Here is a 24,030-nt window from a genome sequence, read left to right as displayed (position 1 = left end):
CTGGAGTCTCCCGACCCGGGGCGGGCCCGGAGCCCGGTCGGCTCGGAGCAGGCCCGGCCCTCCCGGCGGAGCGCGGAGGCGGGGCCAAGGTCCCCAGGCGGCCCTGCCAGTTCAGATACCCCGTCTCCACCCAGGCTGGGCCCCACCGTTCCCTGGGTTCCTCCGGAGGGACTTGGGTGCTTTAAACTGCACACCCCCTCCCCAGAGAGTGGCCTCCGGGGGAGGGCCGCACAGCCTGTTCCCTAGATGAACTCGGGAAGCCATAGGGGCTGGGGACGCCAAGTCACCTCCGGCTGGAGTGGACCTCCTTAGGTTAGATAAATGGGACCACCATGCCTGGGGTGGCATCTTCCTGACCGCAGTGCCGCCCTCCTGGGGGCGGGGATGGACCCACTGTGCCCACTCAGCATCTGGCTCCTTAATGAATGCTTATTTTTGACCCTGAGGTTAGGGGAACCCATCTCTCGGATGGGGACAGTGGGGCTCAGAAGGTAAGTGGGTGGCTAAGGCCTGTGGGCCTGGGGCTGGGCTCCTGCTCTGCACAGAGAAAGGGCGAGCGGAGCATCGGAGGCAGCCAGGGCTGGCCTGGCTCGGGAGGGTTAACCCGGCTGGTTTCTTTTCAAACTTCAGAGGAGGGACCTGGCTGGGCCTAGTGGGAAATCCTGCCCCCTTTCTGCGGCCAGCTGGGTGGGGACCAGGCCTGGCTGGGCAGCAGCCTTGCTGGCCTGGCAGGGCCAGCTTATAGTGAAGCACCGCCAACAGTCAAGGCTCAGAGCTTTAATAAAGCTCCCACTGTGTGCCAGGCCTGCTCTGCACCCCTTATCTGAAGGAACTCATGAGTCACATTTCTGAGGCACACTCTTGCCCAAACTGGGGCTGATTGCAGCTGGTGGGGCCTGAGTCTGAACATGACTATTATGGGAATAGCCTCACTGAAGAATCAGGGGCATTTGTTGAGCACCTACTGTATGCCAGACCTCCTGGTGCCATGCTGCTCACATGCATTGTCTCGCTGAGTCCTCATGACTTTCAAAGGATGAGCTCCGCCCCCTGGATGCCAGGCGCTGCAGGTCCTGCTCTGCCCCCTCCTCCAGCCCCTGCGCCCACTGCAGAGTGAGGAAGGCGGGCACCTGGCATCAGTAATGGCTGACATCCGCGCGGCACGCATCGTGTGCCAAGTCTCTTTTGGCACTGGGAAGCAAGAGCAAGAAGCAGGGAAGCAAACGGAGCCAGCCCTCAGGGCCCAAAGGCTGGCAGGGAAGTGGCCCCTGGGCTGAAACAGGGATGACACTGGGGAGGAGAGGCGAAGGGGAGTGGGAGGGGGGGCTGTGATTTTCGTTCAGTGATCAGAAGAGGTCAGGGAGGGAGCTGTGTGGATATGTGGAAGGAGAATGTTCGGGCAGAGAGAACAGCCAGTGCAAAGGCCCGGAGGCAGGCATGTACAAGAAAGAGTGAGGCAGCCCAGGAGAGGCTGGGGGCAGATCAAGTAGGGCTTTGTGGGCCACGCCCCTTTCGAGGAACATGGGAGCTACGGAGGGCTTTAGAGCAGGGGGAGGGGTGTGACCTGACAGGTCTGAACGGGTTCCTGGTGGCTGCCGTGGTGTGCCGGGCAGGAGCCCAGGGAGTGTGGTGGACATTGGATTGTGGCTGTGTTTTGAGGGGAGAGCTGATGGGATATGCTGGTGAATTGGGTGTGATTGTGAAGACAGAGGCAAGAACAACCTCCAGGTCTGGGACTGCTGGTTCCTGGGGAGGGAGGACTGCTAGCAGGGGAACTGGAGGCACAGGTTTCAGGGGAAAGATCAGGGCCTGGATACTAAGTAAGTAATCCTCAAAATAATCCTGTGAGGCATGCTGATTTTATGTGTTCTCATTTTACAATTTGGGGAAATGGAGGCCAACAGAGGGCAAGGGATGTGTGCGGTCAGCAGCTGTGCCGATATTTGACACCTGCTTATAGTGACCTTGCTGCACTGCAGGGCTGTGGACACGGGAGGGCAGGCTAAACCTAAGCCCTGCTGTTGGTCACGGGGTGAGGTGGTTCTGGCCCAAGCCTCAGTTGCACCATCTGTAAAATGGGTCCGAAGTGGTAGTCACTTCACAGAGCCGTGCAACGATCCATCCGTACTCAGCTCACTGTAGTCAGGTATGTGTCCGCCGCTCCCCTGAGGTGGGTGGGACTTGTTCCTCCCCGTCTCCAGTCCCCTGAGCGGTGGCCTGCCATCATGGAGGCCCACTCCAGGCCATTCTGATTCTAGGATAAGCGGCAGCTGTGGTGCGGACAGTGTGGCTGGAGCCCCAGCCCGGGCCATGAAGGGCCTCGGTCTGGCCCCTCCCACTGTGCGGCGACCTCTCCTGTTCGTTGCAGGACCAAGGGAAGCCACAGGGGCTGCTGGTGGGACTAGAGGTTTGGGCTGTAGTTGGACTGAACCTGTCCCCACGGGTGCACAGAAGGCTGTGGCTCCCGGGCAGGCTCAGTCTGGCCCTCGGCCAGCGGGCACACAGCTGGATGTCTTGCCCCCACTGTGGGGTGCCAGGGAGCAGCCTGCTTGGCTGTGGCTACAGCTGGAGGCTGGATGGCGGCCATGGAGAGTTCGAGCCGAGCCCTCGCTGCCAGGTGCGGCCCTCGTGCTGGCTGGGTCCCCTTGAGGCGTTCTGGGCCGGACTGCGCCTGGGAATACAGCCCCGGGGCAGTGAGTGACCTGCAGGGGGCTTCAGGCTGCTTTGTCCAGATGTGGGTCCAACCAAGACAAACTGCTGTATCTCGGCTGGGGTCAGGTGACCCCCGTTTTCTGCGAGGTGCCTCCTGTGCCCTCCAAGAGAAAGAAGCAAAGCAGAATAGCCCCGAGGGCCTGCTTTCCAGCCTGCCTCTGTTATCCTGTGCTTCCCGCTCACCCTGAGCTGGCAGTCGGCAGGAGAGGGGCAGGGGGGGGCGGCTCGAGAGCCAGCTGTCAGCCCTGGTGTCGGGTGCTTGACTCCCCGTCCTGTCAGTTGCTGGCCCTGGTCATGTGCTGTCCTCGGTCCCACAGCCACTGCGGTCCTGGAACCCCTCTCCCTGCTGACCCATCAACCTTTGCCCAGGCCTACAGGCTGTGTGGCCTTGTGGGATCATGAGGCTGTGTTGGAGATTTTTATTTGAAATGTGGCTGAGCAGCTCTGGGAGTTCAGAGCAGGATGTGGAACATAAGCAAGGCTTTTCTCTGCCTTCTCCAGCCCCACCCCCATCTTCCATGGTCGGTGCAGTCCAGACGTTTCTTTAGACAGAGAAATTGGCCCATCTGACAAGCACCTCCTCCCTGGCCTAGGTGCTCAGGACCCCAACACCCCTCGGGCTGTTTAGTGCCTAGTGACCAAAACCACTCTTGGGGCAGGCCTGTCACCTGCAATGGTCGGGCAGCAGCTTCCAGCAAGGGCTGCTGTCGCCCCTTTGCACTAGCAGCAGGCTGAGGGGTGGTGGATCTGCACCCGGTGCTGTCAGCGTCCAGCCTTCAGAAACAGGGCACCTGTGTGTGGGGAGGCTGCTCTCCAATCACCTCGGCCCCTCGCTGTCAAGTCCCGTTTCCTGGGAGAGGGGCCTGTTTATCCTACCTCAGGTTATTAGAAGCTATGTGTTGAGGCAGTGCTTGGCAACATGCAGAAGCCCGGTGACGTGGTGGTTTGTGCCCCAGGGTGTGACCCTGGCTCTGACCCCTGCAAAGGCTGAGGTGGGGGCCAGGCGCTGGCCTGAGTGGCTGGACATCAGGGGCAGGTGGAGCAGGGCAGGAGGTCGGGAGGGGCTTGTGGGCCTCGAGGGTCACGGCAGGTGTGGTGGGAGACCCCAGGTTTGGGAACTGTGATGACTCGGTGGCAAGAAGTCACCCTGGCCTCTGTGGGGCGAGGACTGGAGGGGTGGGGGAAGCAGGGAGCCATCCGGGACCACAGCAAGGCAGAGGTGTGGGCGCTCCAAGGCACAGCCGGGCGGGTGAGTGGGGCTGGGGGCCGAGGCCAGGTATGGGGACCCGGCTCTAAGGCTCCAGCACACGGCAAGTGCTTTCATTTGCTGAGGGGCCCAGGGGTGAGTGGGGCAGATCCACAGACCCTCAGGACACGGCACTTGGGAAAAGGATGTGGTCGGCCGAATGGGTAGTGCAGGGTCAGCCAAGGCACGGGTGGGGTCAGGCCTCCCAGCTGAGACTTCAGAAGAGGCGGCAGCAGGTATGAGACCCGAGAAAGAACAGTGGCAATCTGGTGGCAACATGGTCATTGGTGACTTTGCAAGCTAGTGTTTCAGTTGAGGCCAGACTAGTAAGTGGCTTCTAGAAAGGGAGGGGAAGACATGAACAGAGACACGGCTTGGTGGCTGGAAGGGCAGAGCTGGGGGTTCTTCCAAGGGTGGCAGAGCCGTGCGTGCAGTCGCACGGGAGGCAACCTGGTAGTGCGATGAAACCATGGAGACGTCCCCCCGGGAGGGCTGGGCAGGGGGCCGATGGCGGCCAGCAAGGAACGGAGGGGAAACAACTTCAAGTTCTTCCTGCACCTTCCCCTGGCTTAAAGGTGACACGCTCCCCTTGAACCTTTGGACACGATAGCTGGTCTTTGGGAGGCTGTGTGAAGGCCCGGGTTTGTTTCATCTGTGGATAAACGGACTCTATTCGCGGACTGACAGCTGCTTACTTGGAAACCTCTTTTCCCAAGTGGGCCTGTTTAGGGCCTCAGTCTCTGCCTGAAACTACCACACACAGGAGCGCAAGTACTAACAACTTCACTGGATCAGACGGACTCTTCGATCCTGCAACACCAAAGCAGCTTCCTATCATTGCATGAAACAAACAAAAAAGCCCCCCCACGCCGCCCCCAGCTGCCAGGCAGGCAGCCCCATCGGAAGCGTGTGGAGCCCGACCTGGAATGCCTCGACTACACCACCACCCCGAATGGCATTTGCGTCCCAGGGGGCTTCACGCCACCGCAGCGGAGCCCCTCACACAGCACTCCTCCCTGCAAATCAAACCAGACCCGGGCTAGGACAGTGATGTCTTTTGACAGCTGGGCTCAGGGTCTCAGTGACACCCCAAAACCCTTCTCCCACCCCACCCCCATTTCCTGCAGGCGAGCTGGTGCCTGGCGGTCCAGGGTGTGCTCCAGGTAGACGCAGCAACTGCGGAACAGAGGCTGAGAAGGATGACTGTTTATAAACATTTGGAATTTTATTTAAAAAAAAAAGGAAAACATCACGACCATGAACACTGTTACAGTCAGAGGCTCTCTGGGTTCTCCGCACGGTACTGAGCATGCTCACAGGGGGGGTTCCCATTATTTAGTCTTAGTTAAACAACCATCTTTAAAAGAAGGAAAGAAAAAACTCAGCACACTACCATTTAACTTGTTTTAATGTTTCTTCACAAATGGTGAAAAGTACTAAAGTACAGACAAGGAATAATCATAATGTTGTTGCCAACATTATAAATATGGAATTATAAATTTAAAACATTTTCTGGTTTAAAAAATAAATCTGGTAGTCAATGCAGCTCTGCGGGGTCTCTTGTCTAGTAGGGCCGGTCTCTGCGTTCCTGACGGTGCTCGCCTCTGCCAAGGAGAAAGGCGTGTGGGTTCCCAGGGGACGGCAAAGAAAGCCCTTTCACAGACGGGAAGGGCCGCCGCCCCAGTGTACCCAGTGGCCCACAGCTGGTTGTCCCCCACATACTTATCCATCTTCCCAGGTCCTCCACGCCCGCCTCTTCTTCCTCCCATCTGTTCCATCAAAGGTCCGGGGGGCCCTCCAGGGCCGCCTCGTCTTCCTCCGCCAAAGCCACCTCGGTCCATGCCCCGGCCACCACGGAAGCCACCTCGGTCTCCACCACGGCCACCTCTGAACATTCCGCCGGGACCACCACGGTCCATGAGGCCACCTCTTCCTCCCCGCATGCCACCAGGGCCACCTCTGCCACGGTCACCACCTGAAGGTAAGGGGAATGACAGACAGAGCGAATGGGTGGAAGCAGAGGCTCTATGGAGAAGCCTGAGGCTGCTCGGACCTGCTGTCTTCTCCCAGAGCAGAAAGAGCAGGTTTTTTACTCAATTCACCCACGTGGATCGCAGTCTAGAGCTGATGCCAGACCCCTCCTTGAAAGAGCCCCAGGGCCAGCGCTGCACCAAAACCACTAACCTGTGTTCAGCAGCAGGCGGCCGCACTTTATCAGAAAGCCCGCACAGAAACAGAGGAGGTTTAGCACCTCAGAAGCTGCACCTACCTGGGGGTGGGAAGGGCGGCGGGAGGAAGCCTTCGGGCTTTGGGGCCTTACACTGGTTGCATTCTGTCCTCCAGGCGAAGTTCTGGTTTCCACACCCCCTGGATAAAGTTGTAGCACAACAGAAATCACCAACTGAATTCAAGCTGACGAGCACTGGCGACACTAAGCACACTGCACCCGGCGCCACACACACTGGGCCCAGGTCCGACGCCATCAGTGGGACCTGCCCACAGAACACAGCCTGAGCCACCGCCTCCGGCAGCAGTGCACCCGGGGCTCATCCAGCAGGATGCCTACAAGCACGTACACGTGGACCCTCAGAGGCCCCTGGGGCTGCGACCACCAGAAGGCTCTGCGGCAGCCGGGGGCTGACTGGGCAGGCCACCCAGCCAGCACAGCGCAATCAGGGCCACCATTTTGCTCCTCTACACGAAGAGAACCCAGCCGTCCCCCCCTCAGAGTGGGAACGGGGTAGGGTGGCTTCACTGGTAGGTTATCAGTTTTCCAAGAGCAGTACGTACGGATTGGGGCACTGCCAGTCTCCAGCTCGGTGCTGGACGTTTCCTCCTCCAGACGGGTTCCCTCGGGAGCCCCGGGGCCCTCTTGGAGGGAAGCCACCTCTGTCACCTCCACGGCCTCCCATGCGACCCATGGGTCCCCCAGGACCCCCTGGGCCCCCTGGACCTGCAATAAACAAGAGCCTGTCAACTCTTTGCTACTAGCAAAGCACCAGATTTGCTACTAAGGAAATTCAGAGCTCACAGCCACGAGCACCCCATACCTCACCACTGCCCCAAACTCTCCCCCACCAGGGCCAGGGACTAGCTCTGTGCCTTCCGTAGACACTAGTTAGTTATTTCCGCTGCTCCCACAGTAACTGTAGAAGGGGCAGGCACTTCATGCAGATGAAGAGACCAAAGCTGAGTAAGTAATGGCAGCCGCAGGGTTGACATGCAGGCAGGCTGATTCCATGGGGCTTCCAGCCTCCCTGACCCATCAACCCACTTTCTTCTTCCTACTCCCAGCATCCAATATTCTCGTACTGATTCTATGCAACCTTCTGGTATTTCTAAATGGGCTTGTCTTCGCTCTAGAAATAAAGTTTCTCCAAGACAAGTACACCAAAAAACTTGCAAAGCAACACGGAAGCAGCTCAGAGAATGCGCCCAATGGATACCTCCGCGGAGCGGCGGCGGCATGCCTCTGCCATCGCGGGGCGGCATCCCACCCCGCATGCTGTTCATCGGCGGCTTCTTCCGAGCGAGAGACACCTTGAGTTTGCTCCCTTGAAAATCTTTCCCTGGAACAAGGCGACAAATCAGTGACTCCCAACCTCCATCCCTCCCCCCGGGGGACTAGGCAGGGACCGACTGCTGCACACCAGCCCACCCACTACCTTTGCTAAGATCTCTGCTGGCAAGGCCTTTAAAAGTTAAGATACTTATAAAAAACCTCTCTGCTCTAGGGAAGAATGTAGGCTGGGAGAGGCTGTGGGCACCAGCAGCCTTGCCCAGCCTCGGGTGAGAAGCCGGGTCAAGGAGGGCATGAGGCGGCCCAGAGACGTGCACGAGGACTTGTCCCTCTGACACTTTCAAGTTAGTTTTATCTGAAGTGAAACTAATTCCAGGATGAATGTCGAGACTATATATATATATATATATATAGTAGATTTGAGTGATAATGACTGAAAATAAGATCTCCCAATCCAGGGCCAGCAACTGGGCCCTCACACGGCTGACGGCAGCCGGGTAAGCAGCCTCCCAACAGCCTCCAGGGCTCCTCTAGTAGATGGGAGTGTCGCCTTGCTCCCGTGGCTCTGAAATTCCTCCTTCCTGCCATGTCCTACAGTCACATGGAGGGAGAGTATATTTGGTTCTTTGGCCCTTAGAACACTGTTCTCTGAAGTGGTTCTAACAGTCAAGAGTTATATATTAGCGAGACCCTTTCTTTACCTGCAAGTTGACCCAGGTACTATTTGCTGTAAGGCCTGCTGTGTAGCCCAGTGAATGTGCCCCGCTGACCCCAGGGCTCCTACCATCAAACCATTCCACGGCAGCCTTGGCAGTTGGTGGGTCCTCGTAGGACACCGTAGCATCACCTTTGGGCTTTCCTGTGTCCTTGTCCAAGTAGATATGGATCATAGGTTGTCCGGTTCTCTTGTTCATCTAGGCATAGAGTAGCACATTCAGGCTGGGTAACTAGGACATACCAGTTTTGGGAAGAAAAGTCCATGTAAAATTCACAGAAGTCCCTTAAATAGTCAAATCAGTCAGTACCTCACACACACTTCATCTCTGAGTAATGGAATTATGGGTAATTATTTCCTAAATTGCTATGTACTCTGATGGTCTTTCTCTCTTAGACATGTTTTATCATAAAAACCACCATAGGCCCAAAGTTCCTAAGTGGTAAGCAAACAGTATGGACTCCCTTTCTTCCCCAGCCACCTTCTCCTGGTGTCCATGCGCCTGCCACAAACACGTTCTGTGCCCACACTGACAGGCCCCCAGGGTGGAAAGCAGCCACCCTCTTGGGAATTAGGCAGGCTGTGATACCACCACCCAAGACTTGTTTTGCATAAAGTAAAAATTACCCTGAAGTCATGAAGTACAGGGCACAGGGCTGTGCGCTAAAAGGGTTCTTGACTAAGTCCAACACAACCACTTCAAATTCCAGAGCTAGAACAGGTCACTAGTTTTTCAGCTAAACACAGATGCAACTGGCCTGGATTCAGGAGTATATTTTCTGCATTAAATGATAAAAAGTCTAATCTATACATGTATATTTATGTATCTAGTGATACTTGAGGGTATCTATCTGTATAGAGTGTAAAAAAAAAAGGTACTGGTTATATTGTAAAGGACACATAAAGATTGAAAAGGGCAAAATTGTGTCACAAATGGGACATGCATTTTAAAAATCTCCTTTTACAAAATCTTTATAGTGACTACTACTTTCTTAGCTAGGGAAAAGCCTCACACACCTGAATAACAATATTATATACATCACAAGGAGAAGGATATCTTACATATTTTACTAAATCAACTGTATTTCTATACAGCTATAACAATCAGATGTCATTTAAAAAAGATTAACTCCAGCAACTAAAAAAAACACAAGAAACAAAAACCCTTAGAAGTAAAAGCAATAAAGATCTACATAACTTTAAGGAGAGTCTTTACTAAAACCTAATTAATAGGATACACAATGTTTATGGGAAGAAAAGAGACCATTCAGTATTATAAAAATGTCAATGCTCCTCAAATTGTCTTAGAGATCCAGTGAACATCCAACTGGTGTTTTATGGGAACTTCATAAACTGAGTCTATGTACAGAAGAGCAAGGAGCAAATAGCAAAGCATTTCTGAAGAACAGAAGAATTTGCTTTACTAGATCTCAGGACTTAGCATGACGATGTAGTATTAACTGTGCTATTAGCACAGGATCATACAAATTAACCCAAAGTACACAAGACAATCAAGAAACAGATCTAGGTATGGGTGGACCTTTCTATGTAGGAAAAAATGAAGACATGAATCAGTAAGGTGAAGTTGTAATGTAATGTAGCTGTAAGTTCAACTACATTAAAATCAACTCTAATCATCTGAAGGAAATGAGTAAAAAAGCCAGCCACACACTGGGAGAATATCATTTGCGACACAGACAAGGATCAGTACTCACGTAATATAAAGAACCACATGCACATCAACAAATGACAAATGACCCAGTGGAAAAAATGAGTGCAAGATACAAACAGGCATTTCATAGAAGACAGTAACAGAACATGACCAGCAATCGGGGAAAGGCAAATAACAACCTCTCCACTTCCTTCTACATTAGCAAAATTTAGAAAGTCAGGTGACTCCTAGCAGTGGGGCTGTGGTGTGGTCTCAGGAATGCGGGGGGCATCGAGGTCAGTCAGCTTGTGAAGTCACATGCGCACACACCTCAAGCACTGCAACTCCACCCCTTGATATACAGTCATCATTATTTATGATTCCTATTTGCAAATCTGCCCACTTGTTAAAATGTATTTATTTGTTACTCCAAAATCAACACTCATGGTACTTCTGTGGTGGTTTGTTGACACGCACAGAGTGGCAAAAAATTTGAGTTGTCTGATGCACAGACATTCTGGCTCCGCGGCCAGTTGGATGAATTTGAATACCAACTCGGGCAAGTCACTAAGTGCTTCTGAACCTTGTTTTTGTGAAATAAAATACACTTTACCAGGATGAGTTCTTTTAGAGTTTACCATTATAATTTATGTGAGATACATGTGTACACACTTCCCTTAGGAGAGTGGTTCAGCATTCACTAATTCAGTGTTTAGAGCAACTTTGTAGACCGTAACTACCACGAGTAACAAGAATCCAATGTACACACACTGGGGAAGCTCGTGCGCTGCACACCAGGAGACATGTACAAGAGCATCAGCTTATACTAAAACCGGAAAACCACCCGAGTGCCTGGTAAGAGAATGTCTGAATAGCTTGTGATGCATCTGTAAACAAAATACAGGATTCTCAAACTTCTGAGCTCTGACCATGGTCCCCTCTTGTCCTCAGTTCTCCTGGTCTTCCTCACCTAACGTCCAACCCCAGCACCATTCCAGGAGCTCAGACCAAAACTTCCTAGTCACACCAGCTTCTCTGGACTTGCCAGGCAAACTCCTGGCCCAGAACCTCCACCTCTCTGGTCCTTCCATTCTGAAACACCTCCCTGTTCTGAGCTCTATGGCTCCACACCTGTTTATTCCTGCCCTTCCTGCTGTATGTATTTTCCTCCCTAACACTTGTCATCTAACACACCACACTCCTTTTTACTGTATGTGCCCCACTGTATGGAAACTCCAAAGGTTCATATGTCTATTCCTGTTCCCAAAATAGAGTTGCTTTATAATGATGTCTAATAAACATTTTAGTTAATAAACACTTTGTTTAATAAACTTTTTTCAAAATTATGTGAAATGAGTATTATTGAGAAGAATAAGTAGAAGAATGGGGATGATAAAATTTCAGGATGGGAGGGGGAAAGGGATTAAAAAAAAAGGAATGATAGATGCCACGCACCCCAATGGTACTCACAGAGCTCTAGTTCTTATACTGGGAGGTGGATACACAAATGTTCATTATTTAAAAAACTATGTATTGTATTCTGTATTTCACAAAAAGTAGTGTCCACATAAGTATTTTTGCAATTAACTGATACCTATAAAAAAAATGCCCCTGACACATCAAGTATTCTTAAACAATGTTCAGCATTTCTTTTCTGTAAGAAAATGGCCTCTTTTTTGTATTTTAGCTAGCATACCGCCATACATCTGGAAGGAAGCCAGGCAACTTCAAGAACAACTCGCCAGCATCAACTCAGTCCTGTTAAAACGCTGTGCGGTGGAAGGCCCGCCGGCTCGGCTGGCCACGCGGCCCTTACCTTCACAACCCCGCACTGCTTAAAGAAGTCCGCCAGGTCATCCAGAGTCACACTGTCATTCAGTCCTTGCACATAAATCGCACTGTTGTCAGAGTCTTCGTCCAGATCTATGGGTGGGCCTTCAAGAGAAAAGACGACAGAAGGGAGTCACTGTCATGTCCCTGCAGGGTCTTATCTATCAACCACTGGTCACCACTGCCCACTGGTACTCATCGTTAAGCTAAGAGAACCACCAATCACACTAACAAGAATGCCAATGAACTTTTAGTTTATGAGGTTTAAGGTCGTTAAGTTGATGCTCATGACAAAGAAAGCCTGGAACTGCCTCTGAAAGCAAAATGCCCCATATAGCTAGCTACCAAGCTGCCAAGCTTCCACATGGACCGACTTCTGTGTTGTTAATAAAGCACGATGCAAAATTCAAGAATTCAAAATTACCTAGATCAAGATCTGGTCCTTCGTCCATGGGTCCTGCCAATCAGGAAAGATCATAGAAAATATTATCAGTGCAAGTCTTGCAAGCTACAAACCTTACAAACACACATAGCTATCTACTACACCACCACCATTTGATGGGACTTCATTAAATTCAAAATGACCCGCACCGCTAAAACGGAGCAGTGCCCTTTAACATTTGTGAAAGGTTTGCTAGGGTTTGCTTTTTCTTTGCTGGTTGCTTTTAAACCATTAACCAAATACACTCTCAGTGCTTATGTGCCAAATTAGTGTTAAATTTAAGTCCAAAATTTTCCTCCAAATAAACCAAATTTTAAAAAAAAGTATTCTCCCCCATATTACAGAAACAGTTGCTCAATACTTCAAGTTACCCTTTGTTTTGTAACCATAGGTTAACCTTATTACCCCTAAGACAGTGCCGGCAGTACCCATTAGTCTCTTTTGTATACATCATTTTTAAACCACTTATGAAACTAATAAAAAATTATAGTTTTCTAAAAACTGACTGTATTTTTTAAACACTATCCATGGTAATACTCAAAAACTTACCACCAGGCTTATTGAAGCCACCTCGCTCTCCAGCGCTGCTGGGGGGATAAACGAAGAAATGAAGGCCTTTCCCTTTAAAAGCCAGTACCGCTCTGAGCCTGGGGGGGCTCGTGGGGAGGAAGGGCACTGGCTAAACACATCTCCACCAACGCATCTCTCTCATCTCGCCACTATGCCTTTCTTCAGGGCAGCTTGCTCATTGCTCTTATCTCCTTTATACACAACCTTGCTTGTCTGATCGTACACACCAGTGTGGCTGGTTCCTTTCATTTCGGGGGCTGGCATTAATAGTGCAATACTTGGCAAATTAGGGGGGAAAAAGAGATCCCAAATGCCCACCCACATCAGCTGAAAACCAGAGAAAGCTTGGTGTCGAGAGGAGTAAGCTGGGAGGACTGTGGTCTCGACCCTTCCCATGTTCATAAAGGTGCACCCCCAACCTCTCCCAGGGGAGAGCCGAGTGAGGCCCTGGCCTTCCTAACAAGTCACAGTATAATAAAGCAGAAGACAACCACATTCAATGCCTACAACACACATCAAGAGGACGCATCCAGCTATCTTCAGCGTAAAAGTCATACATTTCAGGGCACTAATGGATTTAACAATCACTGTGGAAGGAGAATTTACAACAAATTCCAAGGCTCAACAGACTGAGGGTGCAACTTTATAGACATCAGTTGAGAATAATGACAATGACAGTATAAAATCACTGCCTCACATATTTAAAAGGGGGAGGAAATATGAATTGGGTTTTTTCCCTTTAAAATTAAATAAAGGCAGCTCCTCAGTGGGAGGCCCTGAATTTTTTCTAACCAGTATTGCACCTTTAATACCGAAATACACAATTTCAAGCTGTTGCATGCAGCTTTCTTTCCTTTTTAAAAGTACACACCATAAAATGTTCTCTCTCTTTAAACACAGAAGTTTACACTTTAATGTTACACAATTCTAGAGGATTATACCTCCTCTGGTTCATTACCAAACAACAAGTATGCAGTTACCAAAGTTACAGAAGGATTCCATTTATACAATGAATACATTTTGTTAAAAATATTCTATGTATATTTTTCCTCTCCATATGGACACCGTGTCTAGTCCCACTTTTCATTATGCTGCCGGCTGAGTACTGAGTACGGGTACTTTTTAAGTATTGAAGTGTATACAAGGCTCTCACTTTGTAACCTGTAGCATATAAATGCGACAAAGCATGTTAAAAAGTTTCCACGTTTAACAGCCAATGAAAATATCAAAATACTGAGGCAATGAAAAAGGGCATGTTAACAACATTGAGTGCCTTACCTGCAGCAGACACTGAAAACCATCACCACACCAGAATAAAAAGAGGGGAACGGGGGAGCCCCTGCCCCGTGCCAAGGGCTCAACTGACTGCCTCACAGTCTGCTGAAAGCCTATGGGGAAAGCCATGTTTTTTTTTAATGGCTCCAGGAGAGACAGCTCATCCAGGAAGAGGGGACCCCTCTACTAGCAAAGTCTAGCAAAATTAGCAGAATTATTCATCTGGAGTATTAAAATGAATACATTTTAAATTGGTTTTGCAATTGAAAAATACTAAGAATTCTAGGTGATTGGAGACGTGATGATAGTGATTTCAAGTGTCTATTCTATTTTAAAACATCCATAAAGAAGTGAAACCTTTATAGTGGAATGGTATTTGCCAAATCAGAAGACTGTTTTACTTTATATCAAATTGTTCATAAATTTTTCCATGCTGTAAAATGACTGTTTCTTCCAATAAAGATTTCACCAGTTTTTTAAGTTATGCAGAATATGAAAAATATTTTCAATGACTGTATCTTTCAACAGTAAAAATTTGCTAATATAAAAATTAAAGATAAGCTTTTTATTTGAAGTCCATTTCTATATACTGCTCAACTTTTCCTTGAACTAACAGTAACATCATATCCAATTTGTACTTAACATTCTGCATAACTTTTTTACTAGTTTATATAGGGACAGAACACACACAGAACTAAGCCTCCTGGATTATGTCAACCACCAACATTATACCTCACCTTTATTAAAGTACAGACTTCGGGAAGGGAAAAAGGGAGGAGAGAAGGGAGGGGAAGGGCAGGCACAGGTAACAGGGCTATGTTATTGATCTGAACAAAGTGTTCTAAACCAGATTGTGCCATCAATCAAAATGGTCAAACCGATTTAGACTTCTCAAAATCTCCAATGGGGAGTGGTCCTATAATTCCATACATTACTCTGCAAAAAGCTACTGGAGTTTTCTGTATACCAGGTGCACCTCAGGCCATAGGTTTATGGGACCAAGATCTTCATCATTACGTTCAACAGTTCCAAATACAAACAGAAGTTGGGGACAAACATTGTGGCAAACAGCTGCATTCCTTTTCTGCAGTATATACACCAGGTATTTTAAGACAACCAACCATTCAGAGGCAATTAGTTAAAAACCTAGGGTTGTTAGAAGGGTTGTGTGTGTTCCATCCCAAGTCTATTACCCATAGAGGCTTTTGACCTCTGGAAACCACGAAGGGAACTGAAAGCTCTAGTTTCAAAACCATTCTTTGTTCTCCCCAACCCAACCAAGCAGATTGGCAGGGAAAAAAGCAAACTGCCATTTAATAATATATGCCACAAAGATGACATTTCCATGTTTTAGAAGATGACTTGGGATCAAGAGATTGTCCATGGAAATGCAGAAATAAATTTCTTATGTCTTTCAGTCCCTTCTTTCCATTGAAAATCCTATGGATGAAACAAAATTAGATAAAAGGAGAAAAGGTTTGCTCTTACCCCATTCCACCGCGTCCTCCTCCCCGCCCACCTCTGCTCATGCCTCCACGATCAAATCCCCCTCTTCCCCTGCCCCGGTTATCAGGGCCACTCATGCTCCGGTTCTCTCCTGGTCCGGAAAATCCTCCAGACTCCTGCCCATAAACACCCATGCTACTGGGGTGGTCCTGTCGGAATGAACCTGAGGAAAGAGTCACATCTGTAAGCCATGGACCGTCATTTACACCACTGCCTGTTGTATTTGCTCCTGGAATCACAGAACTCTCAATTGCAAGGTGCTAACCAAGGCACAGTCTTCTTTACACCTAATACAACACCCCTCATTAGTAGGCGTTTTAAATTCAACAAAATCAAGGCCGAAGTTAACTTACATAGTTAGCCTAGAATAAACGACTCCCAAACAAAAAAAGTCTTCTTCCCAATAGTTTAGAGGGTCTGGTACCCTAAGATGTCTCCAAAAGCTGCTTCTTTAGACTATACTCAACAAAAAACAGAGCCAAGCTCCTTAGGGCTTTAGCGTGCTGCTAAGGGTTGGGCTCCATCAAATAGCGCTACGCATTTCACAGGCGCAACAACACGTGCCCGTGGATGGGATTTAATTAAAAAAGACAACAATCCAGGTAGAGATTAAACTGTGAAGACAAAACAGTTTTGAGTTTTTTAGTAACTTCTCCATATAAATAAAACTTCAAGTATTCTGTGAAGAGGATTTTTTTTGCTTTATGGATGTAAACAAGCAGTAAAACCAAAACACAGCATTACTTGATTATCGAAATTGCAGTAGTCTTCAAGCTACCTGCTCACTCTCTTAATGGGTTGGGGTAGGAAGGCCGAGGGCAGGACTGGCGATCTAAAATATTTTCTCTGGTGGTTACAAACTCTTTTTTTTTTTTTATACAAGGCACACTATACTAATAACAAACTAGAGAAAAAGCACTAAAGTCTTTTACTGGGACATACGAACTGTTAGCCTGGATGTTATGCCCTGAAGATGCATCCTGGAGTCCAAAAACAAAACTGGATAAGAGCATTTCCCCACGTTCAGAAACTCCAAACATAACCATTCTTATTTGGTTTTCTCTCTTAGCAACTCACTCTGCTGCCCGTAGCTGCTGCTCTGTTGGCTATATTGACTTGGAGCCTGGCTGTAGGATCCAGTTTGGGGGGGATAACTAGTGGGCGGCTGCTGCCCATAGCTGCTTTGTTGACCATAGCTACTCTGCTGTCCATAGCTGCTCGGCTGCCCATAGGTGTTCTGCTGAGAGTAACTGCTCTGATCATAACTAGTCGGCTGTGTAGAGGAATAGCTGAAAGAAGAAAAAGAAAAAAACAAGCTTTCAGAAGGGGCTTGTTATTTCTTCAAGCTCCCTAAATACAAGAAGCATTCATAGCATGACACAGAAATCCTTAATAAACACAATTACTTTATAACAGTTTGAATTTAAAGCTTTAAATGGGAGAGAAGGAATCATTATTAAAAGCAATCCATCTATACAAATATACATTCCTTACAGAGGCTCCTACTTAATCCCCCACCCCTATTAAAACCAATTATTTTTAACTAAGTTCAAAGCGAACTTGGGAGTTTATGTGCTTCCTGCGTTAAGCAGGAACATACACAGGCGTACCCAGGGAAGGCTGGCCCCGTGCAAAAGGGAGACAGAAAAAACCGAGAAAAAGGCAGAGGTATGGGAGGCAGTCAGTTCTAAGTCTGCCTCCAGTGATAACGGCTTTTCTAAAGGTACAAGGCTGCCTGCCTGGTATGTGTGGCCACACAAAAATTGCATTTTCTCTGAAAATCTGTGTTAAGTCTCCAATTTTTTTTGCTATAACACAAGGTCTCAAAATTTCATCATCTATGAAATCTGGGCATCAATAAGATGGATCAGGAAACTTCAGAAGACTCTACCACGACACCCTTCCCCACAGCTACACGGAAGCCGCAGCTTCTCTTCACCCAGTGCGCCTTTCAACGCAGACAAACTGCTCTCAGCGCTCCCAGGGGCGCGGCAGGCTCTGTGCGAGAACTGGTGGAAGCGCTGCTCACCACTGCTCGGAGCTGTACAGAGACACTCATCCAGTCAGCTGTACTTGCTCCTAAACCTGTTCACGCCTGTACTTTAACAGGTAAACCAACGAAATGAGCACAAAAAAGGGCACTATACTTCCAGCAAAACTAAGTTAACACTAAGGACACAATACAGCCAATTCATTTGAGAACTTGGTCTAAATGAAATATGAATGGGACAACTTGCAGGCCTTCCTCTACTTTAAAGAAACCAAAACCAGACATTGTAACTGCTAGAGTGTGGTTAGCATTAAGACAGAGTAAGCAAACAAGTACACCTGTAGTCAAAAGAAATGGCGTTGGCCCACCCACTGAAAGTCTGGTGCATGAATGGGCCTCTCAAGCCGTTAAATATGGAATGATTGAGGTGCAGTTCCCTTTTGAAATGCCCTGTCCTTTACCCATCCCAACAGCATCAGAGAAGGTGGCTTCTATGGCTCTGTTTACCTGCTCTCACATCATTCAGATGGATGAGAAACAGAACTGAATGAGCAAAATTAAAAGGAAGAACTTAAGAGTGGTAAAAACGATTTTGTTTGTATTTAGAGAGAAGAGTTGCTGGCTGCCAGCTACTGCTACGGGAACCTGGGATGAGGTTTTAATGAAACAATATGTAGTCAGGCTTACCACTGGGATAGTCAGGTAACAGGATCTCACCCCGGGAAGCAGAAAAAAGCTGGCCAACAACCTGAAAGAACTGTTTTGTTATTCTACTAGCTCACTGGCCACGAGCACGAAGAGACTGACCTGGTGGGAGGATAGGACGGTGGCGCTGTGACTGGCTGCATGGGGTAGCTCCCAGGTACCTGGGGATAGCTGTAGTTACTCTGTCCGTATCCTAGGCTGGGCTGGTTGTAACCCCCTGTGCTAGACTGAGGTTGACTAGTCTCAGCAGGTTTGTTACCATCCTGTGGTCTAAAAGGAGAAATAAAAAAGTAAGACTTATTTTTCTCAACCGCAAAACTCTTCAGTTAAGAATTTATAATCTCTGAGCAATGTGCAATGTCAGAGTTGAGGTTGGAATGAATGCCACTGTAAAGTGTATTCCATCGAGCCCAGTTGTCAGTGCAGTTCTATCTGCCGGAAGAGAACACCGAGGAGGAGATTGAATTAACCACAGCCACTGAGGAGATACCAACGCGCCCCTTTCCCCATCGACAGCCATCAAAGGCAAGTGCAGTATTTGTGTTGCCAGTTTAAGTGATGTGGGAGGGGAAACGGTTTGTTGGGGAAGAAACTGTTTTTTTCTCAAAAAGGACCAATGACAAACAAGGAACTTTAACAAATATGTAAGTTTTAAGTTACAGCAATAATTATGTAAGTTCAGGGCAATTTGTAAGTTTGGATTATCTGTGGATTTTTGTTTTTCATGTATTAAGAACGGATCTGAAAAAAAACATTACCTAACTTGGACCGCTGTAAATTAATCTAACCCTTCCTCAAAGTCTCACAAATGGAAAGGGCCAGAGAAGGGCAGGGACATACATGGACACACATACAAGTATATGCTCCTCTCATCCTCAGTTGAACTGGGCAATATCCTTGTTAAATCATGATCACCAATCCCAAACTCAATCAAAAACAGGCATTTCTAGTGCCTCTTAGCCCTAACAATTTAAAGCGAAGTTGTAGCAAAGTAAGCTTGAGCTATTTTAAGCAAAACAACAAGAATTAGCAGGCAGACCAGAGAGGATGTGAAAGTACTGGTTTATCCAAAGAGCTGAAATGGGTCACAAGCCTCCTTTCCAGTGGAAAAGGGAATAAAGTCAGTGATCGTGAGATACTGTTTTGAAGTGGTGAAGACTGAAAATTAGGAAAAAAGGAACCCAAAAGGATAATTTACTAAAAACAAATTAATATTCAACACCCCCCTCCCCCGCACCAACTATAGCATGGATACATTGTGGAGCACCACATGGGACTTCAAACATTTGGCAACACTTTAAGTGTCTAGGTCAATTGAAATGGTACCCTATAGCAGTAAGTCTTACCTAACCACTACACAGCCTGTCTAGCTGATGTGAACTACCAAATAGCTCTGATTACTCACTGTGCATTTCAGAAGTAATTTCATGAATGGTAGCCAGAGCTATTTCCTTACCTCTACGGCAGACAAAAAGTCTAGGTTACAAGTCGATCTCTTGTTTATTCCCTAAAAAGTCTTCTTTCAAATCAAAATTTAATGTTCTAGATTATGTGCAAAAGTCACCTAAGTGCACTGTGTAAAGCAAAGAGCTGAACTCTTCTGTTAAGTAAAAATGAATACTGTTTACGTGCAAACCAGTCATGAAGAACTTTGCCCAAATACTAACCCACATTGTAGTATTTAGATTACTAAGCCACTACGTAACAACAGACCAAATCGCGTCAACCCCTTAAGCTGAGACACTGATGTCTGACTTCATATATGGACATACCCTTTACTGACAACTGGGTATGACTTTCTTTAATCTTATGATGCTCCCCCTGCCCCTAAACAATGTTTTCCCCAAAAAGAAAACTGTTAACCCATTGATAGGATCAGTAAAACCAGAAGTATCAAAAGTAAAATTTTATCAGCTGTCTGGCTATGAGGGAAAGGACTCATTTTTTCCCTGAGTTTAGAAAAGTAAATGCAACACCTAAGTATGCAAGAGTAACCATTCAAGGGAACTAAATCATGGATTTTCTGTGTGCAGGTAGACCTGCCCTCTTTCCCAGACACGCAAGGCCAATGCACTATAGAGTCAGGAGTAGGAAAGTGGGCCTTACCTTGCAGGTGCGGTGGCTGCTGGCTGTTGCCCATAGGCTGGGTAAGCAGGCTGAGTGCCATAAGCAGACTGAGCTGCATAGGAGGCCTGGGTGGTAGTGACCGTAGCAGTGGTGGTATCATAGGCACCAGTGCCGTACCCCTGGACAGGCTGACTGTATGCCTGGGGGGCAGTCGGAGTAGTATAACCTAGAACAAAGGAGAGCTACATTACATTTCTGGCTCCTCAGAGATCTGCCTAGACACTCATTAACAGACCATTTGCAAATCACCTAATTTAAATCATTAGGATTATCCCTTTAAGTATTTCCCCTTTAGCAGGAGTAGCAACAAACCAATATTTAAAGCCTAAGTTCTCTGTTTCTTTTGCTCTAAAACCACAAATAACAGAAAAAATGGGATAACATATGCTACAGAAAAAAGTTGGTATAGAAAACAATTCCCCTGTCCCCCACTTGAAAGGATTCAATTGGACACAAGTCTGCTTTCACTAATTCTATCCGGGTTTTGCTAGTAGGCCTTCTCGTAAGTTTCTCAACAACTTAGGATCCTCCAAAAACTCTCAAACAGGAATAAAATGTCTTGGAGAGGGAAGTAAAGGGGAAACTACACAGCATCTTAAAAGAGCTACAGAATAATGATCAAGGTACTAGTTTTAGCATTAAAACCTGTCATTTGAAATTACTTGCTTTTGGTCCCAAGCTCAGTATCACGTACAGTCCACATTTAGGGAAACTGGAAATTCTAGAGAACATGTGTTCAGTTTTCAGTGGGAGATGTTAACAATTGACTGAACACTCTAAGAACTGCTATCGGCGCTTCAGGTAACAAATAACTAAAAAAATTCTTGTTACCAGCATGAAGATTCGAAATGGCATGTGAGTAACAAAGATTTATTACAAATTATATTTGCTTAAGTATAACCAACAAAGGTTATCTTATTTAACTTTTTTGGTAAGTTGTTTTGAATTAAATTCAATACTCCCAAAATAAATCAAGTCAAATGTTTTTCACATAATATAACTCTGAGATTCTAAGCCAGTCATCAAATCACCTATTTCCATTCCTCTTATTTATCCACCATAAGCAAAAGGGTCTTTTTCCTGCTCAGCAATATTGGAGGTAGAGCCTCTAAGGTCCCTTGCTATTTCCCTAACCAGGTGTCACAAAGACTTCCCCCACAGGTGTTCAGCAAACCAGGACAGGCTCTCTTCCCAGGTCCTGCCTCTGCCAGACCAGGCAGGACCCATGCCCTTTCATCTGGAACATGGGCTTAAGAGCCTGACCAAAAGACCCCACGAAGGTCATCAGCTCCTAATAACATGAGGCCCTTTCTTGTGCTGGGCTCTCCCTCCCTTCTACTCTGCCTCATAGGCAAGAGCTCAAGCAAGCCATGCAGTTGAAAGTTGAATCTAGTTGTCAGCACTTATAGACAAAGAAAAATCCAAATCTCATTAAAGTAGAAGCCTCAGTACTTAATTCAGTTCCAGTTAAGAGGTCCTCTCTATACACACACCTTACTAGCCAAAAACAAACAGAAACACCCATTTGCACAATCTGAAGTGTTACCTTTTGTAGCACAGAATATAGTATTTTCATCTCCATCCTAAACATCTTAGGGAAATTCTGTAATTAATTACACACAAAACCAGTGATTTCCTTCTCAAAACCACTAGATTGAAAAGTATATGAAAGCTTATTTCACAAACAGGGAGCCCCGAGCAATGGAAGCGTTCTGAGTTTGCATGTTGTTCATCTGAACCATTTAGAGGTTTTTTGCAGAGTCCTAATGTCAACCATATAAAGCACTCATTTATTTAAATTTAACTGGAATCTAATTCCACCTACCCTGTTACTCCTACACAGATTTTTTTCCCCCTACATGATGATGACAGGCCATCTATAAGATTTATAAGAAGAGCAATTTAAAAAAAAACCCAAAATAAAAAACTGATCAGGGTGGTAACTTATGTCATAAAACTGTGCAGCAACAGTTAGAGCCTTGTAGTGCTAAAAATTACAGTAATAGACACTGGGTCAATCATTAATTTTTTAATTTATCTGCAGTACCCATAAAAGCAGTCAAGCAAAATGAGCACAAATTGACAAGAGCAAATTATGTGATGACAATCAGAGACCAACAGCAAAAAGACAACACATCAACCATGTGCTCATGATTTTAAAGGAAAAAGATAGCAAGAAACATGACACTAACCAACCAAAACGTGTGTTCAACTTGCAGTAAAAATTAGTTAAGTTTAAGATTTCTAATCTAGTTAATGAACTGAGATTTATACAGCCTTTTTCTCATGAAGTTTTATTATAAAAATTATAAAAGGAGAAAAGTATCTTTTTACACATTTTTCCCCCCGATAATTACCCAATGATCTTTATGTGTAAAGGCAGCATGAAGCATGAGCTAAGGAAAGCAGCAGTGAGTGTGCCTGAATCCACTTAGGGTTGGGGCTGAACCTGTGAGGATCTTACTTAGTTTGTCCATCAGGTTTAACGTTGGTTCCTACACTCCAAAGGTTGATGGGAAGATGAAGAGATACATGAAGGGCCCTCCATAAACTATTAAAATCTAACATTTCCTTATTATTATGAAATACAGTCTCTTGCTCATCAAAGCTACTGGTTTATAAGAATGGCTACACTTTTCACACCCACAATTATGAGACTTTTTCAACCAGTGACAGTTGACTCTTCAACAGCATGGGTTTGAAAAGCATGGGTTCACTTACACATCAATTTTTTTCAACAAATGTACTGCAAAACATTTTAGAGACTTGCAACAGTTTGCAAAAACCTTTTCTTTCCTCTAGCTTACTTTAAGAATACAGTATATGACACCTATGTGATACGGTTTTAACATCTATAGCCATTAACAAAATGTGTTAAATCTGCTCACAGTATCAGTAATGTATCAACAGTAGCCTATTAGTATTTAAGTTTTAGGGAGTCAAAAGTTACAAAAGATTTTCAACTGCATGGGGGTCAGCATCCCTAATAACCTGCATTGCACAGAGTCAACTGTACATGTAGAAGACCCCTACTATGTTTCCTATAAATGTCCTACAAAATAACTAAGGATTCTAAAGGCTAGATCTAAGCTGTATTATTTATTTTCAAATGATAATTGTTCTTAAAAACAGGGGTAGGTGGTTGAAAGATACAAACTTACAGTTATAAAATAAGTCAGTCATGGGGATGTAACATACAGCATGGTGACTTTAGTTAACAATACCGTATTGTTTATTTTAAAGTTGCTAAGAGATTAGATCTTAAAAGTTCCCATCAAAAAAAATTGTTAACTCTGTGGTAATTATTTTACAGTAAGTACAAATGTCAAATTACTACATTATACACCTGAAACTAAAGTTTTATGCCAATTATATCTCAATAAAAAAAAATAGCTCAAATATGTAAAGTTCATCTCACAATTTCAAAATTCTATGCTAAAATCCAAAATGCAGAGTCTTAGTTCTAGCTTTTCCTACAGTTTGAACTAATACCAATAGGAAGTTTAAACATTCTCTGTTCTATTCAAGATACGCATTAGTCTGATAGACTGTGAAGCACTTCCTATCCATTGTCACTCAATGAGATAATTACAGATAGGGTTCCCCCTACTAAAGTCTCTTGATAGTCTATGTATAATTTAGGGAACTGAAGATATTTGAAATAAAGAGTTTTGACATATTTAAGACTTTTGTATTAACTATTATTTTATAATAATAAAAATGGGAGTAGGTGGGTGGAGA

The 24,030-nt window shown here is 46.4% G+C and overlaps 1 protein-coding gene and 1 long non-coding RNA gene across 7 annotated transcripts in view; one reads left to right on the top strand and one right to left on the bottom strand.

The window, feature by feature from the left end:
- Positions 1-77: 77 nt before the first annotated feature.
- On the top strand, positions 78-5,487 carry LOC118967468 (uncharacterized). The gene is made up of 2 exons (XR_005054520.2): positions 78-491; positions 5,086-5,487. It is a non-coding gene; the product is annotated as an uncharacterized lncRNA (long non-coding RNA).
- EWSR1 (EWS RNA binding protein 1) overlaps positions 5,159-24,030 on the bottom strand; it is a 25,423-nt gene continuing 6,551 nt past the window's right edge. For 2 of the 6 annotated variants that reach the window (XM_017669069.3, XM_017669071.3), the window contains 13 exons: positions 20,269-20,455; positions 18,265-18,432; positions 16,545-16,756; positions 15,450-15,630; positions 12,666-12,703; positions 12,099-12,131; positions 11,661-11,779; positions 8,263-8,392; positions 7,405-7,527; positions 6,749-6,911; positions 6,228-6,325; positions 5,681-5,933; positions 5,159-5,562 (listed from right to left, as the gene is read on the bottom strand). In XM_017669069.3, the coding sequence (XP_017524558.1) occupies positions 5,523-5,562; positions 5,681-5,933; positions 6,228-6,325; positions 6,749-6,911; positions 7,405-7,527; positions 8,263-8,392; positions 11,661-11,779; positions 12,099-12,131; positions 12,666-12,703; positions 15,450-15,630; positions 16,545-16,756; positions 18,265-18,432; positions 20,269-20,455 (1,745 nt within the window). In that variant the 3' untranslated portion in view covers positions 5,159-5,522. Of the gene's footprint in view, positions 5,563-5,680; positions 5,934-6,227; positions 6,326-6,748; positions 6,912-7,404; positions 7,528-8,262; positions 8,393-11,660; positions 11,780-12,098; positions 12,132-12,665; positions 12,704-13,146; positions 13,848-15,449; positions 15,631-16,544; positions 16,757-18,264; positions 18,433-20,268; positions 20,456-24,030 lie in introns of those variants that run through there. The other 4 variants (XM_017669070.3, XM_017669073.3, XM_036993472.2 and 1 more) reach the window with 3 other exon arrangements.

This window comes from Manis javanica, chromosome 15 (genome assembly GCF_040802235.1).
Source record: "Manis javanica isolate MJ-LG chromosome 15, MJ_LKY, whole genome shotgun sequence".
NCBI classification, from domain to species: Eukaryota; Metazoa; Chordata; class Mammalia; order Pholidota; family Manidae; genus Manis; species Manis javanica.
The sequence above is the reverse complement of the archived record's forward strand: the minus strand, read 5'-3'. Positions and strand labels throughout refer to the sequence as shown.